This window comes from Pangasianodon hypophthalmus, chromosome 26 (genome assembly GCF_027358585.1).
Source record: "Pangasianodon hypophthalmus isolate fPanHyp1 chromosome 26, fPanHyp1.pri, whole genome shotgun sequence".
Classification (NCBI taxonomy): Eukaryota; Metazoa; Chordata; class Actinopteri; order Siluriformes; family Pangasiidae; genus Pangasianodon; species Pangasianodon hypophthalmus.
Window position 1 is genome coordinate 7,231,680 of NC_069735.1, and position 18,401 is coordinate 7,250,080.

An 18,401-nucleotide genomic window follows, 5' to 3' on the forward strand; every position below is an offset into this window, starting at 1 on the left:
TTGCGCAGCTCTCCCTAATTCCACCATTGTTCAGCTCGCGTGCAGGCGACGAGATTGACACGCAGGTCACGTGACGGTCCACAGCTAATTCTTTTTATTTCGGGAAAAAAAAAAAAAAGAGGGGTTTAGAATAGACTTGCAATTGTCAAAAGGGTCTGACAGCCTGGAGAACCTTGAAGAACACCACAGTCTGTTAGGTGCAGTGCTGAGCAGCTCAGTGAAGGAGCCTTTGTTCTGACGTCATCTAATCCTCCTGAATGTAAGTCAGATGGACCGTAAAGTTAAAAAAAAGTGGAAAAAAGTGACGTCACATGGACGCATCTTTCACTGAACAGGTGAAATATCTCCAACATCCTTACACTCTGAGAAAAAAGAACTGTACTAAAGTTAAAGGTACACTATATACTGTCTCTAATAATATAATATTCTATAATCTACTGTCTCTAAACTAATCACGGTCATTTACGCATCTTCAGTCATTTTAAAGGTAAGATCCATGTTAAAGGTACAAAATATGTTTCCTTGCTGCTGGGGTGGTACCCTCAAGGGAACATATTTTATACCTTTAACATGGATCTTAGCTTTAAAATGACTGAAGATGCGTAAATGACCGTGATTAGGTTTTTGAGTAAAGCTTTAAAGGTACACTGCACCTTTCTGAGTAAAGGTGTGCACTTCAGAGACAGGGTGCAGATCAGTACCCTGTTTCTGAGGGTGCAGCAACACAGAGAAGAGCAACAGAGCTCAAAATTCACAGCATTTCTATAAAGAAGGGAAAAAACTGCAAGAGTGAGAAGTTTGTGCTGAATTTTATCCAGATGAAGGCATGCAAAAGCTACGACTCAACCCATCTCCATACCCGTCCTAACTTTTATACGAGTTGACTCTGACGAAGGAGCTGTTAGGAATTTGTATTTGGTGAGACCATTATGGGGCTGTACACACAGAGGAATTTAAAACTCCCCTGTCTGTGAGGTGCTGGTGCTGGTCCTGGTGGTGGTGGCAGATGGATTCTCCTCTCTTTGTAAGGGTTTGTCCCGCGGATGGAAAAGCGCAGAAAAGGGGCTGAGAGGAACAAAATGGCTTAAATACCCGTGACCAAGCTGATCGCTCCCTAAACGCATTTTAATATGAATTACACCACCCCCTCCAAAAAAAAAAAAAAAAAAAAAAAAGCCCTGGCCTAATTCATCGACCATCTTGGTTTGGTGAAAAGAGTTCTATCGGTGATCGTGGCAGACACAAAGGAGCGCATGCAGAGCTGCTTCATTATGGTCCACTTAGGCGCGGCTGTGTGTGTGTGTGTGTGTGTGTGTGAAAGCGCTGCTGGATGCCTAATGCCTCCAATGGGAAACCCTGCCATGCCATTATATCCTCGGCGTTAACGAGGCCTTCATATGCCTTTGATATCATCTGACTATAGAGATCTTTTCTGAATCTCGTGGGCGCTTGGCCTAAATCCTTTTGGTAACGGGGTTTTTGTTCACCTGGTATAGCAGGCGGATGGGTAAGGGAAGGAGGAGGCGCGCAGCCAGTGCCATGCATCATGCATGCTAAACGAGCACAAGTACACAGATTTCAGTGGCGAATTACAATTCAGCTCACACGACATCTCGTGAGCTGAGGATTTATAGCAAGTAATCATTTTAGAGAGGATCTCGTGGCTTATCCATGTTTGATCAGCAATACACTGCACAACTTTGCGCACGTGGACAAACCGAACACATACCCAACATTTCTATTAGTTGAGCACTAAAAACGTAGTGCAAAACGCCTTCTCCAGAAATACAAGGTTTTCCTGACTTAAAGCAGGACTGAGTGCATATGTACCTGCTAGTCAAACCCAGCACGTGATCTGGCTTAACTTGACTGAAAGAGACATAGTGTACTCTAAGGAGAAGCGGAGGAGAAAAAAGTATCCTATAGTAAATCAAGCACTTGGTGTTGTTGTGCCAACTCCTTTGCTTTAAGCAATCTCTAAATAGGCTTAGGTGTCTTTTAAAAGTCCTCTTTTCTCTATTCTAGGCGGGGATTGGTCACACTGGAGCTCATTTGCATGCGCGCGTCTATAAACGGAGGCGCCACTGCAGTTTTCTCCAGTTGCTTTTTAAAAGCGGGCGCTGTGGCGGAGCGCGCGCGCGCAGGAGACACACTTTGTCCTCTCTGGGTTCAGGAACCTGATGTTAAGACAATAGGCTAGAAAATCCGACTTGATTCGTGGGCTTTTTGTGGTTTGTTTGACATTTCAGTGAAGTGGAGTGACAGATCGGTCAGTATGGGAGGGCATGCAGGCGGTCACCGGTGGATGTTCTTGTTCACCTTGCTGTCATTGCCTCTGCTGCCAGCGCGAGCAGCGGGAAGGACCATGAAATATGAAACGTATGAAGAGGACGCACCGGCCACCGTTATCGGAAACCTGGCCAAGGACATGTCCTTAAGCCCGTCCGTGGGCTCCAAGACTAATTTCAGGATGATGAAGCAGGTCAACGCATCTTTTGTTCGGCTCAGAGAAGGCGACGGGCAGCTGACTGTAGGCGAGAAGATTGACAGAGAGAGAATTTGTAAGCACTCTCCTCACTGTGTTATTGCCTTCGATGTGGTGAGTTTCTCTAAAGACCAATTCAGACTGATACACGTCGAAGTGGAGGTGAAGGACATTAATGACAATGCGCCCGAGTTTCCCAGGAAGGAGTCTACGCTGGAAATTTCAGAAAACACAGCACCCGGGACCAGAATCCCCCTGGATGTGGCTGTAGATGAAGACGTGGGCACGAACTATATTCAGAGCTACCAGATCTCAGTGAACAGCCACTTTACTATTGACGTGCTGAGCAGAGCGGATGGGGTTAAATATGCGGAGCTGGTGCTAATGAAAGAGCTGGACAGGGAGACGCAGGCGTCATACGCGCTGGAGCTCGTGGCGACGGACGGCGGAAATCCGCCCAGGTCCGGCAGCACCAAGATCAACGTCAAGGTGAAGGACTACAACGACAACAGTCCTATCTTCGAGCGCAGCCACTTTTCAGTAGAAATACCAGAGGACGCGCCAGTGGGCTTTCTGCTGCTGGATCTCAATGCAGTGGATCCGGATGAAGGCTTGAACGGAGAAGTGGTGTACGGGCTCGGCAACCAAGTGCCCTCGGAGATCAGGCAACTTTTCCGCGTTGACCGGAAAACCGGGCGCATCACACTCGAGAGCCCGATGGATTACGAGAGCAAGACGACGTACGAGTTCGATGTCCAGGCGTCCGATCTGGGTCAGAGTCCGAGTCCGCCGGCCATCTGTAAAGTTGTCGTACAGGTGCAGGACGTGAACGACAACGCGCCTGAGATCACCATCACGCCGATGACGTCCATGGCGGCGGGAGTTGCGCACGTGACCGAGGCGGCCGCCAAGGACACCTTCGTGGCGCTTATCAGCACCTCGGACCGGGACTCAGGAGTCAACGGCCAGGTCCACTGCACCCTCTACGGGCACGATCACTTCCGGCTCCAGCAGGCGTACGAGGACAGCTACATGATTGTAACCACGGCGCCACTGGATAGGGAAAAAATAGCCGAGTATAACCTGACGGTGGTGGCCGAAGACCTCGGCTCTCCGCCGTTCCGCACCATCACACAGTACACCGTGAGACTGACTGATGAAAACGACAACGCGCCCGTGTTCAGCAAAGCCGCCTACGAAGTGTCGCTTATAGAAAACAACGCACCGGGCGCGTACATCACCACGGTGGTGGCGCGCGACTCGGATACGGGACAAAATAGCAAAGTGAGCTATAAACTCGCCGAAACCTACGTGATGGGCTCGCCCGTGTCAACATTTGTCTCTCTAGATCCCGCCACTGGCGCTCTTTACGCGCTGAGAAGTTTCAATTACGAAGTTCTCAAGCAGCTCGAGCTGCGCGTCCATGCGAGCGACGGTGGCGCGCCTCAGCTGCACGGCACCGCCACCATCAACCTCAGAATAGTCGATCAGAACGACAACGCGCCCGTCATCGTACATCCGGTGCTCAGTAACGGCTCTGTGGACGTCCTCCTGCCTAAAGACGCCCCATCGGGCTACGTTCCCACGCAGATGAAGGCGCGAGACGCCGACGAGGGCATTAACGCCGAGCTGTCCTACCAGATGATCTCTTCCGAAGCCAGCGCGCTCTCCATCAATAAAGTGAGCGGGGAGATCTACGTGAACCGTGAAGGTGCTTACGACGTGGGCGAGACGTTTCAGGTCACGGTAACAGTCAGTGACCACGGCAGACCTTCTCTCACTTCTACAGCCACCATCCGCTTCACGGTAGTCGCAGGCGCTCCCAGAGGCGACCGCAACCTCTTCAGAAACGCAGGCAGTGCTGCTGAAGCTTCCGAGTGGGATCTGTCAGTGGTTATCATCGTAGTTCTGGCAGGAAGCTGCACGCTGCTGCTTTTAGCCATTATTTTAATAGCGACCACCTGCAATAAGCGCAAACTAGACAAGCGGCGCGATGGATTCGGAGATGAGAAGGAGGACGACGGGAATCTGGATGTAGAGAAAAATAACAGCGACCCGCTGATTCCAGTTCACACTGAAAACGTGTTTGATGTGCAGCCCTACTCCAGTAAGCCCGGGTTTAGCGGATCCGTGCAGGTGGGCAATGAAGAGTGCTGCAGCTCTGAGGACGGAATCGACACCGCGTACGAGGCGGAGGACAAAAGCCACGGACCAAAATTAGACGTAAGCCTGTTTTTTTTAATGCTAACACTGTTCTAACCTTGTTTTCTGAGCCTGGAGTGCAGCACAGTTGGATGATTTCACTAAACTCACTAGAAATCACTAAACTGTCCTGGACCCTGAGTTCTCCACCTCTGCTTTATAGCTTACTTTATGCTATTTTTGTGTTTTGTTAATTTTTTTTTTTAATATCAAACAGGGATATTTAACACTGCCTGGTTATGGCAAGGAGGCTGTAAGACCAATTACGATATGGAAGGGCAACTCCTATACAACTATTTCAGCCCGAGATCCTCAGTTCAGTGGGAAGGACAGTGGCAAAGGAGACAGTGACTTCAACGACAGCGATTCGGACATAAGCGGAGATGGGCTGAAAAAGGACGGACATCAAAACATCGCCCAAGATGGTAACGTTAATGAGTTTATTATTTGTGTTTCAATTAATCGAGTCCTCAAGGAGGTGCATCCATATCTATATCCATATCTGTATCTATATTTTTCACACCTGACACACCTGAACCAGGTAAACCACCTTCACCTGGCTTAGATGTGTCTTAGAGTGCAATAGAAATATGAAAGGATGAGATATCCCATGGACTGGATTGAAAATTTGTGACCAGATTGTGACTAAAATTAAAAAATAATTGCTAACCAAGCTTTTTGTGGTGTTTATTGCAGCTCTGTGGGCATGCACCAGTGAATGCAGGATCCTCGGCCATTCAGACCGCTGCTGGAGCCCAAACGCCACCAGGATGAACAGTAACTCCAGACAGCATCTGTCCACATTTGCTAAGACAGGCTCACTTCCAAGAGACACTCTGAGAAGAGAGAACTATTACCAGGCACACATCCCCAAAACAGTGGGCTTGCAGAGTGTTTATGAAAGAGTGCTACACCAAGAATATGTCATCGTTCCCCCACCTCAGCCGAGCAGGGTGCAAGACATCAACGATGTCACGATCCCGGTGTATTCTCCCACAACAGCACGCTGCTCCACAAACGAAGCCTAAGGCGTCCAAAATAGGCTGTCTCTCTAAATACAAATCTATATGGCCAGACGAAAATGTATATAAATATTTGTCTATTTAAAAAAAAACATTTTCAGTCAATGCTGGTCTCAATTTTAGGACAATTTTAAGCAATCACCTGCTCTTGTTGGAAATCTTGTGTATATAATGCAAGTTTGTAAATACAGAGTCTATTTTTATATTATTGATAAGCCAAACAAAGGTTATTGGAGATTATATACTTTATATTAAAAGCATGTCCTTTATTTAAAAAGAAAGACCCTTTTCATGGTCAGAAACCCTATCAAGTTGATAAATGTGCAAACACTGGATGTGAGATGTAACTTTTTGATTTATTTCTCTCACTGTGTTATAAAAATAAACATTGAAAATCAATTTCTTGTGTCCCTTTCAGCCTCACTGAAATGAAATCATTTAAAAAAAAAACAACTGATAAGTATGTTTAGGGACAGAGGATGGCGCTGTGTGCATGGTTTGAGGGTAAGAGCATGTTGGTGCTGGAAGCAGGGGCTGCAATAATCCTCACAGCACATACACCATTCTATTTTCAGTAATGTAAATGTCACCAAGGTAAGGTCAGTCAGGTTTCACTAAGGTAAGTATATTAGTTAGTCTCTCTCTCTCTCTCTCTCTCTCTCTCTCTCACTCTCTGTCCTATCTGCGCATGCGAACACTGAGCATGTGAACACCCGAGTGTGTACTTGAATGAAAGAGTGAATCAGTATGCATTAAAGTTTTCAGTCATAAGACCTTCAATGTTTCTGGTGCCTTGTTTGACCTTGTTTGACCTTGTCTGACCTTGGATATCTGTGCATGCTTGAAAGGCATATCAGTCAAATTTTGAAACGTTGACCTTCATTTGCATCTACTTAAACATAAGGAAATCTACCAGATTGTTATTATCACAACCACTGGAGATGGCTACATGGGAATGATACCTCAGGTTGTGTCTATACAACAACAAACCCAGCGTTGTCTTCACACACGACACAATGTTTACACATGTCCTACTAGACACTAAAGAACGATGCAAGCTCATTCTGCATGAGATAATTCAGCACTGTATGAGTTCATGTCAATTCAGTACAGCTTTTTGTTCTGTATAGGTTATAAATGTAGCTCATCAGTTTAAGGAGTCTCTTGTTCTACTTAGGCACTTAAACACGACATGGAGCATTTGTATTTCATGTAGTCCATTAGCTAACAAAAGCACGTGTGCATTAACTGATATTCTGCACTCACAAAAAAAAAAACCAAGGTTTTCTAGAGGATTTTTTTTCCAGATTGTTTCACAGATACAACCAAAAGTGCCTCCACCACTAATGTAACACAAGAACCCTTAACGCTTAGTAGTGGAACCTTTTCTTTTTAGCTTTTTATGTAAACTATGTACTGTGTAAGCACTTCCATCACAGCAAAAAAAAAAAAAAAATCCCAAAACTGAATTATAATCTATAATCTATGATAACAAAAAACCCTTGTTTTTATTTTTAACACTGCTTTCAAATATGCCATTAAGTCTCTCAAGTGGGTCTTCCCAAGCACCCGTAATCTTACACCCACACGTCACGAGCCCCATAACCTTCCCCCTCTTCCTGCTAAAACCGAACAAGTGAACACTGTGACAGAAGTCTACAACCAGCCATGGAGGAGACCTCAGAGAAAATCCCTATTGCTTTGGCCGGACCTGAGGATTTACAACAATTCATGCCACCTGTAAGTCCTCTACATGCAATAATCACTTCATATTAATATAGAAACATTATTATAGTACATTTTACACAATTGACAATTTTTTTTTTTGCAAAGGTATAAACAGCTTTCAAAAAGTTTTAGAGTGGAAATCCCACTTCAGTTAAAGCCTGTATGTCTAATAAATGCGTTTCTGGGAAGATCCAGTGCCAGGGTTGCTTCATTGCTCATCCATAGGCGCGTTCATGATAGTAATTCATGTGCAGTTAGTTGTACGTCTACCGTTAGACATTTCAATGACTGGAATGCCTGAGGAGCTTTATTAATGTTGTATGGTATTGCAGGCGTACGCCGCTGTCGCTGTGAAGCCCTCGAGCTCCGTGCGCGCGCTCAAGATCGCCGTGGGCGCGCTGAGCATCGGGGCCGCTCTCCTGCTGCTCGGAGCTGTGGGCGCCTTTTACTTTTGGAACGGCAACGACAAGCACGTAAGATAATCAACCTATTTTCTCATCTCATGCCTCCACCTGCATTCTTCTTCTTCTTTTTCTTCTTTTTCATATGAGCTACCAGGGTCTAATATATGAATGAATTGCCCTGTGACTGTGTATCAGTGGAAGGTGGTCTAGCTGAAGCCCAAGGTCCGAGAGGTGGAGACTGTTTAGGATTTTACACGCTGTAGTGTTTACCTTTAGCTTAAAGGTCTTCCTTAAGTCTTTGAATAGAAAAAGGTCACTAACTAACGTTGACACCTATATATTTATTGTTAAATTTACTTCCAGGATTGAACACACTCTTAGTGCTGAACTCTTACAGTTTTGCATCAACTCTTAATGTCAAAAAAGCTCTTAGTGTTGAATCAACTCAGTGTTGACTCTTAAAGCCCTGAATGAATTCTTTATGAAGTTAAGACTTGTGACCTTAAGGAAAAATTCTACAGATGAATAGGGTGAAAAAAAACAGATATCATGATTAGTCTTTGCTAGTGGATTGCTGATATTCTTCAAGTATTTTTGTATTAGAACTTTTCCAAAATTCATGCAAATGAAGCTTCATCAAAATCTAAATTTACCATTTAACAAAGTCAAAATTAAAATGTTTATTTCACTGTGAACGGGTTTTCCAAAAGTTTGTTGCAATGCCATTTATTTGTAGTTAAATCAAGAAAATACCATGCACTGTTATAAATATATTTTTATGCCATTTTCAAGATCTATCATAAAGCCAACAATTATCAACATTTTGAGAAATTCCTCTGAGATAAACTTCTAAATAGGGTTATAAAAGAAACTGACAAATGTGTCATAACGATACATAACTTGATGTTTATATCAGGAAACAAGTTTTTCAGATATATCTGTTATGACGCAATTGTGATGAGTGGGTGGAGCTTAAAGCCTTCTTCAAAGTTGCTAAGTTTCCGATAATGCGGTGGTTGTGAGTTTTACAAAAAAAAAAACAGTGAAACAAACATATTACTGCTGAGGTTTGACATTTTTAATTACTACAGGTTAAGAGTAGACATGTTATAGGTGTATTTATCATCTCTACACAATGATTGGCCACTACACATGGCCAAAATTGTCATTTCTATCTGTAAACTCTACAGTTAACCTCTACAGTGTTCACTTCACTCTTACAGTGTTCATTTGTATCCGTTTCTATTTACCTAGCCTAACCACTGTAGTGCTAATTCAGCACTGTGGGGGGAGTCACATTTACCAATAGCTAGACCAATATTCTTGCAGTCCTGCTCTGTGGTGAAGCTGATGGTGTGGATTTGCTATCTGCTAATATTTTAACAGGAAAATATTGATTTGGAGTTGCTTTATGGCTTGAAGATGTTGATCAGATAATAGCTTTAGTTTTAGAAGGCTTCCATGTTGGATCTATGCCAATAAATAATGGTGTGAGTCAGTGATAATTTTATTGGCACCAAGTTTCTTCTCAGAAGCAACCATCTGCATCTCTTGCTGTACATCATATGGTTGGTGTGAAAGGACTCCTTTATGTAACTACCTCCATCCATTGCAATAACACATAAGCCAACACATATGCCTTCTCCCTGCCAGGGAGAAGGAAATGTGGACTAGGCTTCATTCAGCGAAGTTCAGTTCTAAAAATATAGCTTCACATTTCAAACTTTGGTCAGGAAGGTATGCGGGTTTAATTTCTTTGCTTAGCAGAGTTACAAACACGCAAGCCTAAAGGTTGGTAGCTGTACTAATATATACACAGCATTTCAATGAATTCAACGAATGGAGGAGTGAAACACTGTAACTGTTATTCAGTGCCAATTTTCATTGTTTACTCACCAAACTCTGTCTTGTCTTGTCTTGTTTGACTGGCTGCATTTTGCTCTTAAATAAGCAACAGGGTTGAAGTTTTGCATGGAATTAACAAAAACACCAAATGTGGTGGTAATGGTATGAGGACATTAAGGACATTCTAATTATTTAATCTAATTTTTATCTAAAATTGTTAATATCACAATATCATTGAAAATGAATGAGAATATACTTTACTTTTTCCCACATGACTTGTGGAATATTCCAGATCATTTCATAGGGGTGAATGGGTTCATTTACAGAATTGAGTGAATATTGTGGGATACTAAAATGTATATATTTTTTTATAGAATATAAGCGACTCATGGCTTGGACATTTCATGATGAGATGTTACACGGATTCATACAATAATGCATAAAATATTTTAGTAAATAAAAGGTATTTTATTGATTATATTTCAAGGTGTAGTTATAGTGGGCTAGGACAGGCAAAACCATTGTTTTCTAAGTGCTGTAGATATGGTTTATTATGTTTTATGGTTTATTATATGTTTTAGTTGCATATAGGTTGTGGAAAAAAAAAAAACACTTTTACCTGTGTTTAAATTGTATTTTACTGTACATCACCCATTTGCCTCTTACAGGTGTATAATGTCCACTATAGCATGAGCATCGATGGTAAAATGGAGGAGGGCTCCATGGAGATTGACACACTGAACAACTTGGAGAGATTCACAACAGGAAGCAAAAATGACGAAGCAGTTGAGGTCCATGATTTTCAGATTGTAAGTCTTCAGAAATACTTTTATCTTTTTTTCAATACACACAAGCACACTTTAAACTCTATGTAGCACTTTTGCATCTACATGAACACTATTAAATTAACTAGACAGAATTACTTTTCTCCAACACTGCTAATCACACTGAGAACACTATTCCCACAGTGAAGCATGGTGGTGGTAGAATCACTTTGAGCGTTACCCTCGGCCTCTTAGTTATTAACTTACCTAATCACTGACTTTTGGTGGACAATGTCCTCTATGTAGTCATGGGTTTCCCTTATTCTTTCCATTTTTTAATAATGGATTAAATGATATTCCAAAAGATATTTATCATTTAGGATGATACATTTCCAGAAATTTGTCCCAGACTTGTTTTGATAGCTCCTTGGTCTTCATGATGCCCCACTTCAATATTATGGGGTATTTTATGTAGACTCATGACATATAATCCCAATTACATCCATTTCAGTTCTGGGTTGTAGCACTAGAAAATGTGCAGCAGTTGTTGACTTTATTCATATAAAATCCACCAAAAACTCACCTACTGTAAAAATCCATATGAATTCTGTGTGAGTTTTGGTTGGAATAATTTATGTTTCCTTTGCTGCAATCACTTAATCAGTGTCATTTATACTCAGGGAATTACTGGTATTCGTTTCGCTGGAGGAGAGAAATGCTACATCAAGACTGAGGCCAAAGGTCACCTTCCAAACCTGGAATCTCTGAACAAGGAGTCCCTGACATTTGACTTGGTAAGCTGAGCCTATGAGCATATGTATTACTTTACTGATTAGCATATAGCATTGTCAAATATCTGCTTTTGCATCTAATTTCCAAAAAAGAATTAATGATTCACCATAAAATTCAAGAAAAATATTTTGTTTCATTTTGTTCTTATGCATGTCCTGCCACTATGGGATCAAACCTCCATAGTTGTGCTTACGTCTTTCTTTAATAAGTAGAATTGTAACCACTTAAAAATTCCAGGCCTTATAGATAATGGCCATGGTTGAACGCATGCCTTAAACATTTGTGGATAGGAGATGAAGCATATTTACCACCCAAAGAATTGACTGAACCTACAATAAGTTTGGATTTCTGTTGCACCCTGTACCATATGTTATTTTTCTTTGAGTGAAAAAGACATGAGAAAAAATTGAAGTGATTGAGTACACACACAGCTATCGCTTTTGGCAGAGCCCACCACAGGATCGGCAGTTAGTGATTCTGCCTGAGGCACTTCCATCCAGTTTTTCAAACACGAACAAGTCCACGGCTCAGGAGACCCCTAAAAAGCCGCTTACGGCTAAATTTTTCGGGAGCGCTGCCAAGACCGGGCTCCAAATTAGAGCGCCAGTGCCCCCTCACCTCACAGCTGCAGCATTCATTTTGCATCGTGAATTTAAAGACGATACTCTCGAAACAGCCGTGACTGTGAAGTTGCTCCGCTCTTTTTCAAGCACGCATCCATCTTTAAATGATTTAATGCAAATGGCCACTTGAATATTCATGCGGCGTATGTGTTTTACAACGTGCTTGCTGGGCTGCACTGATAAGGGTGGTCCTGTCAAAAGCGATGCTTTGCAGCATCTTAGAGCTTTATGTGTGTGGCTGGGAGGAAAGTATGAAATGGATGGGACACAGTCAGTGAAATGAATGAGAGATGGTGTGCAACTATGAGCTACTATGCATGGTGCTTGTCACATCCATTTTAGTCCATTTGAAGACTGAAGGGAAGGAGCGTTACACAACATGGAACGCATGGTCAAATCTAAACTGTCTTACAAATCAGTACTCACTTTACCAAGTGGGGATGCATAGATATCATGTTTTTTGGTACCTGGCAATACTTATCCTGATACCAAAATGAGTAATCTACTCACTATTAATCAATCAGAGCTGTCATGGGACATGTTATTTAGCTCTGTTTATTATTATGTTTGCCCTTTTCAGACAGTGGCCATAAAAAGCATGTGTCCAAAGATATCTGCTACTACGCTCATTGTTTATATTGACAGTGAGGTGATTTTAAATGAAGTATATTAGCTAGCTACATTAGTTACCTTGGATTGAGTAAGGCTGCAGTGAATTTTGTCTGCACAGCTGAAAGTAAAGTACGTTTTAATGTCACCACTTCATTGGGACTATTTTTGCCTTCAATGATTTATAGTATTTAATCGTCAAGAACAATATGCTGGGTAAGTGCTGTTATTTTCACTGGCTTAGGATTGTCTGTAGACATTTTTTGGGGTTTGAGCATTTCAGAAACTGTTGATCTCTTGGAATTTTAACACACAACAATCTGTAGAGCTTACAAAGAATGAGTGCGATAAACAAAAAATATCCAGTAAGCAGCAGTTCTGCTGTATGGAAATGTTTTGTTGATGAGAGAATTGAGAGGAGAATGGCTAGACTGGTTTGAGCTGACAGAAGGTCTATAGTAGTTCAAATAACCACTCTTTATAACCATGGTGAGCAGAAAAGCATCTCAGAATGCACAACACACTGAAACTTGAGGTGAAGGGGCTCAGCAGCAGAAGACCTAATCAGGTTCCACTCCTATCAGCCAAGAACAGGAATCTGAAGCTACAGTGGGCACAGGCTCACTGAAACTGGGCAGCTGAAGATAATAAAGTGGACAGTGTGTGTACTGTAAGAAGGTGCTGTAGTATACTAGGCATATGTCACATAATCTTAAGTGGTATCGGATGGTGGTATCGTAACGTGAACAATTTTTAGAAAAGAAGCATGCTATTGGACTGGACACTTGATACTAGTATTGGCATCAATGTGTCTTTAATACAAAGCATGGGAATTTAAGCCATTCCTAAATGCGAGTAGCTTCTTTAACCTAATGCAGCCTTGGGCTGTTTTGCTGGAGCATGGATAGCAAGACACATTGAATAGCAAACCCAAAGGTATAATTAATCGCATGTATATTTGGATTCCTACAGGAGGATGAGGTCATGCCTGTCAAGTTCGAAGAAGACTCTCTAATCTGGGTTGCAGCTGATCAGCCTCTGAAAGACAACAGCTTCCTCAGTGCCAAAATTTTGGACCTCTGCAAAGACGTGCCCATCTTCTGGCTGCGTCCTACCTACCCCAACAGTAGAACTGCCTCTTATTGCTCTCCCTGTTAATCTGTCCTTTTGTCAGCACATTTTTAGTTTTTTTTTTTTTTAGGGTAAAAAGACAGCATTGCTGAGAAAACACAGCCCATGAAGTACAAAAACGACATCCACTGATGTTAATATTAATTTTGACAGTGGTACAGGTACCATAAAAACTGCTGCCCTTGCTCACGAGTGAAGGTTCCTCTGACTGTATTCAATTAATTAGTCTTGAAAGCAGCAGAAAATAGCAGTTGATCAAAACAGTGCCAGAAATACAGTTTTGCCTGGTAAAAGAGATTGCTTTGAGTTATTTCAATCAACAATTAAGGGTGTTTTTTTGATGATATATCAGTACAGCATAACATTAATTATATATTGAAGCTTTCCTCGTAATGGTGCAGTTTCATAGCATCACATGTCTATTTCAGGGTATGAAATAAACTGCAGCCATAAGGTATATGGGCTATCTGCAATTTCAAATATAAATGATTGAGGACACCAAGTCACAGGAAATTACATTTTGCCCAAAAATTACCTGTAGAACATTTGAGAACTTTGGACTTAAGTTGAGAAACTACAAGATGAGGCATAATTGACAACAGGCCATTAATCATGCGAAGTTGCTTGTATATCATGCTATAATTTCACATAATGTAGAAAGATGATGACACTGAGCCATTCCAGGTCAAGTAGCAAATTATTTAGTATCAAATTAACATTTCTAGGACTGTTACTATACTGTAGAATCTACTATAGAAAGGATAACACATTAGAATGAGCTTATCAGTATGATTTGTCTTGAAGCTGGCACTACTTTCTGAGCGATACCATAAATTGATCATTTTCAATATCATAGTATACCAATATATCATCACCCCCCTAATTAACATGACTCACAAAGGAACAGCCAGGCTCAACTGTATAATCAGCATGCCATTCGTCCACCACAATATTCTTAAAATTATAAAACAAAAATCAATTTAATTGCTGGTTTGCATGAATCATGTTCACCGTCCATTCCAGATGAGCAGAAGAAACCAGTTCCAAGGGCCAGACGACAGGCTCCTGAAGGCAATGATGACAGGGCTCCATTCAACCCAAACAACCCTTACCATGTGAGTGCCATTTGGCTAGAAAAGTTTTCCACATGACGCTTGTATTTGTACAGATGAACCAGAGGGAGAGGGAGCGAAAGAGAGATTCAGTAAAACTGAATTAACATGCAGAAGTCACACTGGATTTCAAAAAGCGACCCCTACATGACTGACAGCTTTAATGTAACAGTAGCTGTACCGCCTACAGCCATACTTAACATGGCAGTAATTTCAATAAAATGTGAATATCCATTTGGCAAAAATGTCCATCCCAATTGTAATCACTCTGACCCTTGAGGCCAGATTGCAGCGCAGCAATATTTCAGGACTGTCAATTCAGAGCTCGCCAGTCGATACTTGTCTACATCAATTGTGGCCCACCAAACATGCTTTTTTTTTTTTTTTTTTTTGCCTATTTTTGGCCCACAGTTGTTTTTCCCTTTCATCAATGAAAAAAGTGTCATGTTGAGGATTGTTCTATTTTTTTTTAACAACTGTCTATATATAAACCAAAAATATTTAGTGTATCATTTTGTCACAGAATATGCATGTACCTTCTTGTAACTGGACCCTCCTATTGTGATAAAGCAGAGGGCAATATGCACAGACGTGAGAGCTTGGGCAGATGTTAGGGTCACTGTAGGAGGCCATGCCTGTCACCCTGCATCTAATCTCACAGACTTCCTTTCTACAGAGCCAGAATCCCTCTATTGACCCTCTCTTCCCCCTTGTCCTTCCTCCTTGCCCCCCCCCCAAAAAAATCCCTCTCTACAGTCCATTTCCAAAAAACTGAAAAAAAAAAACCATCTGAAAAATAAAAAAGCAGATACATCTTTACTTTTTGTACATACAACTAACCCTTTTAACATCCAGATGCTGCATGATATTATTGTGGAAACTTGTGGAAGGTTTTATCAGTATAAATGACTTGAATGACTCTGAATTTTTTCTTGTACCCACTAACGTTCAAATCTGCAGTATTCTTTACACCTCTGATACACTTTTGGTGTGTTCACATATGCAATGTTTAACCCATTTGAATTGAACCTTGGTTTGTTTCGCCCTTGGTCTGGATTGCACAGACAGGTGAGAACGTCTGTGATAGCGTCTGAGCGAGGAAGTCTCACTGTTTCAAGTGAACTGCAGTGACAAAGTGATTTGACTCGGAAGATACAGGAAGTTAACCAAACATGTCATGTATTGTGGGTTGCAGGCAGCATTTTTCTGTTCATGCATGCTGAGGCACAACCTGTGCCAAAGAACAGAGCTGTAGTACTGCAGAAATGCCAAAGTATTGTTAAAACTGGATGCAAGACACAAATGTTTTAAACCAGTTATTTATATAATTATCTAGTAGTAGCCAGCTGTTTTTTTTTTATTTCTGTCCGCACTTGGCTAAAGTTTACTTTTTTTTTTCCCCCCATCATTATATTTATGACCAAGCTTGTTGATGAGGTGAAAACAAACCAAAAGTATAGATTTTGTTCTGATTCGGACTCAGTAAATGAACTAACAGGTGTGAAATACATTATATGGCCAAAAGCATGTGGAAACCCGAGCATCACACCCATATGTTGGCCTTCCCCATACTGTTACCAGAAAATTGTATGCATACAATTGTCTTTTTTATGCTGTAGCGTTAATATGTTCAGCATAACAACACCCCTGCACACAAAGCGAGCTCCATGAAGACACGGTTTGCTGAGTTGGTGTGAAACTCAAGTGGCCTGCACAGAGCCCTGACCTGAACACCACTGAACACTTTTGGGATGAACTGGAACTCCGACTGCATGCCCGATCTTCTTGCCCAACATCAGCAATGCTCTTGTAGCTGAATCGACTGAAATCCCCACAACCACGTTCCAAAATCTAGTGCCAAGCTGCCCCAGGAGAGCGCAGGCTGTTATAGCAGCAAAGGGGGGGACCAACTCCATATTAAGGCCCATTGTTTTAGAACAGGTGTCCACATACTTTTGGCCATACAGTGTAGGTGCTTGAATAGCATTTTATTACTTATTTTTGACTATCATAGTCACAGTGACCATTTTACATTTCTTTAAATTTGTTAATTTATGGAAAGCTCAAAGCAGTACTGAATACTGAATAAAAAGTTATTCAGAACAGTACGATTTATTGTTTAGGGGCAGAACGTTAGCACAGCAGGTAGCACTGGTTCCACACAAGTGTCTTGAGCTCAAGCTACCATCTGTGGTTTCACATGATTTCTCTTTGACGAATGTATTGTTTAGTCATTTAAAATATTGATAAACCATGATAATTGAACAGAGATGTTTATCCATGACTAATGTGTTTGGCCCAATAGCAGCGTCGTGAGGAGGGTGAGGACAGCCCTATGACGGTGGACACCATGCTGGACCACACAGGTGTGTGCTGCTCCGAGTGTCGCCGTAGCTATACACACTGCGTGCGTGTCTGCGAGCCTCTGGGTGGCTACGAACCATGGCCATACAACTACAGAGGCTGTAGGCAAGTGTGCCGTGTCATCATGCCATGCAGCTGGTGGGTGGCTCGCGTCATGGGCCTCGTCTAAAGTCTCCACAGTGGATGAACTCACAAAGAAAGCTAGTTTCCAACAGAGAAGCCTCATCACAAGCATCACATTGTGCAAAAAAACTTACCATTTATTATGATGGGGTCTAAAGTATTAGAATACTGGTTGCATTCAGCATGCGAGTCTGTTATTGAACCATGTCAGCATTGTTGGGGAACAGTGTGAAGAACATTTGGTTAGTCTCAAAAATATGAACAATGTACATTAAAGGACTAGCTATGGGGAAAGAATTCTAATGTATAGTTTTACTTACTGAGCAGCCACGATGTATTTTGTCCAAAATTTACTTTTTACTGGCACTATCAAGCTAATAAGCAATGAACGTCTTTCTTGCCCACAATAAACGAGATGTGAACTAAAGTAAAATATTCTTTTTCTTTTGATGTAAATATATGTAATAATTTGCTTCAGAGAGCAGCAGACGAGTCTTTGAATAGCAACAAAGTATAAACACCTATATGAGATATCTGATATACTTGCTGGCTTTAAAACCATTTTGTTTCCCTGGATATTGCTTTTGATGCAACATAAAACGATTTCTGGCCTTTTTTAGACAAGTATTGCCGCTTTCAAAGAGCCTTTTCAATATAACGCCAAAGTGTAATAAAGGACTTTTTCTACAATAGAAATATGTGTTACATTGTCTCTGCTTCAGCAATTGTTTCATTCAGTGATGAAGGCCAGAACTCAGGAAAAAAAGAGGAAAAATCACTAGAGGTTAATAAACAAGGCAGGAGCTTTTTATTGCTTAGCGCTTTCATGGTTTGAGATCATACCCATAATGCAAATGGCTGTGTTCCTTTTGATGTCTGAGAAGCTTAATAAAAGGAGGGAGGAAATGACTTAAGAATTTATGCAAGAGCCATAAAACATTCCTGTTTGATTAGCTTCAGAGATGAATTGTGTGACATGAATTTATCATGTAACCTGTTACTGAAGAGGTTTAAGAGTTATTTTGTTTGGTAGATTCATATGAAATATTCAAAGAACATAACTATATGGAACAGAGATTTGTTTTTAGAGCTACGTTTTTTTAACAAATGTTCAAGGTAGCTGCTTCATGAACAAAACACGAAATGAAAGCTTTGCATTACACATTCCAAGTTTGACAGAATACAAATGTTCTCAGT

General features: G+C 41.5%; 2 protein-coding genes across 3 annotated transcripts; both read left to right on the forward strand.

Moving 5' to 3' along the window:
* The first annotated feature begins 2,052 nt into the window (after window positions 1-2,052).
* si:ch211-199f5.1 (protocadherin-8) lies at window positions 2,053-6,724 on the forward strand. The gene is made up of 3 exons (XM_026931723.3): window positions 2,053-4,708; window positions 4,905-5,112; window positions 5,384-6,724. The coding sequence occupies exons 1-3, from the start codon at window positions 2,276-2,278 to the stop codon at window positions 5,713-5,715; spliced, it is 2,973 nt and encodes a 990-aa protein (XP_026787524.3). The 5' UTR covers window positions 2,053-2,275; the 3' UTR covers window positions 5,716-6,724.
* Window positions 6,725-7,307: 583 nt separating this feature from the next.
* On the forward strand, window positions 7,308-17,900 carry cnmd (chondromodulin). Of its 2 annotated transcripts, none has more exons than XM_026931958.3 (7): window positions 7,308-7,449; window positions 7,770-7,910; window positions 10,355-10,495; window positions 11,131-11,244; window positions 13,447-13,600; window positions 14,629-14,720; window positions 17,023-17,900. In XM_026931958.3, the coding sequence occupies exons 1-7, from the start codon at window positions 7,378-7,380 to the stop codon at window positions 17,248-17,250; spliced, it is 942 nt and encodes a 313-aa protein (XP_026787759.1). In that variant the 5' UTR covers window positions 7,308-7,377; the 3' UTR covers window positions 17,251-17,900. The 2 variants fall into 2 exon arrangements, with proteins under 2 accessions (XP_026787759.1, XP_026787760.1); XM_026931959.3 differs by having other exon boundaries at window positions 17,026-17,900.
* Window positions 17,901-18,401: the final 501 nt, after the last annotated feature.

Coding starts and splice junctions, on each gene's coding strand:
- si:ch211-199f5.1 (XM_026931723.3), top strand. CDS start 2,276: ATGGGAGGGCATGCAGGCGGTCACCGGTGGATGTTCTTGTTCACCTTG. Junction 4,709..4,904: donor GCCACGGACCAAAATTAGAC/GTAAGCCTGTTT, acceptor AATATCAAACAG/GGATATTTAACACTGCCTGG. Junction 5,113..5,383: donor TCAAAACATCGCCCAAGATG/GTAACGTTAATG, acceptor TGTTTATTGCAG/CTCTGTGGGCATGCACCAGT.
- cnmd (XM_026931958.3), top strand. CDS start 7,378: ATGGAGGAGACCTCAGAGAAAATCCCTATTGCTTTGGCCGGACCTGAG. Junction 7,450..7,769: donor TACAACAATTCATGCCACCT/GTAAGTCCTCTA, acceptor ATGGTATTGCAG/GCGTACGCCGCTGTCGCTGT. Junction 13,601..14,628: donor GCGTCCTACCTACCCCAACA/GTAGAACTGCCT, acceptor CGTCCATTCCAG/ATGAGCAGAAGAAACCAGTT.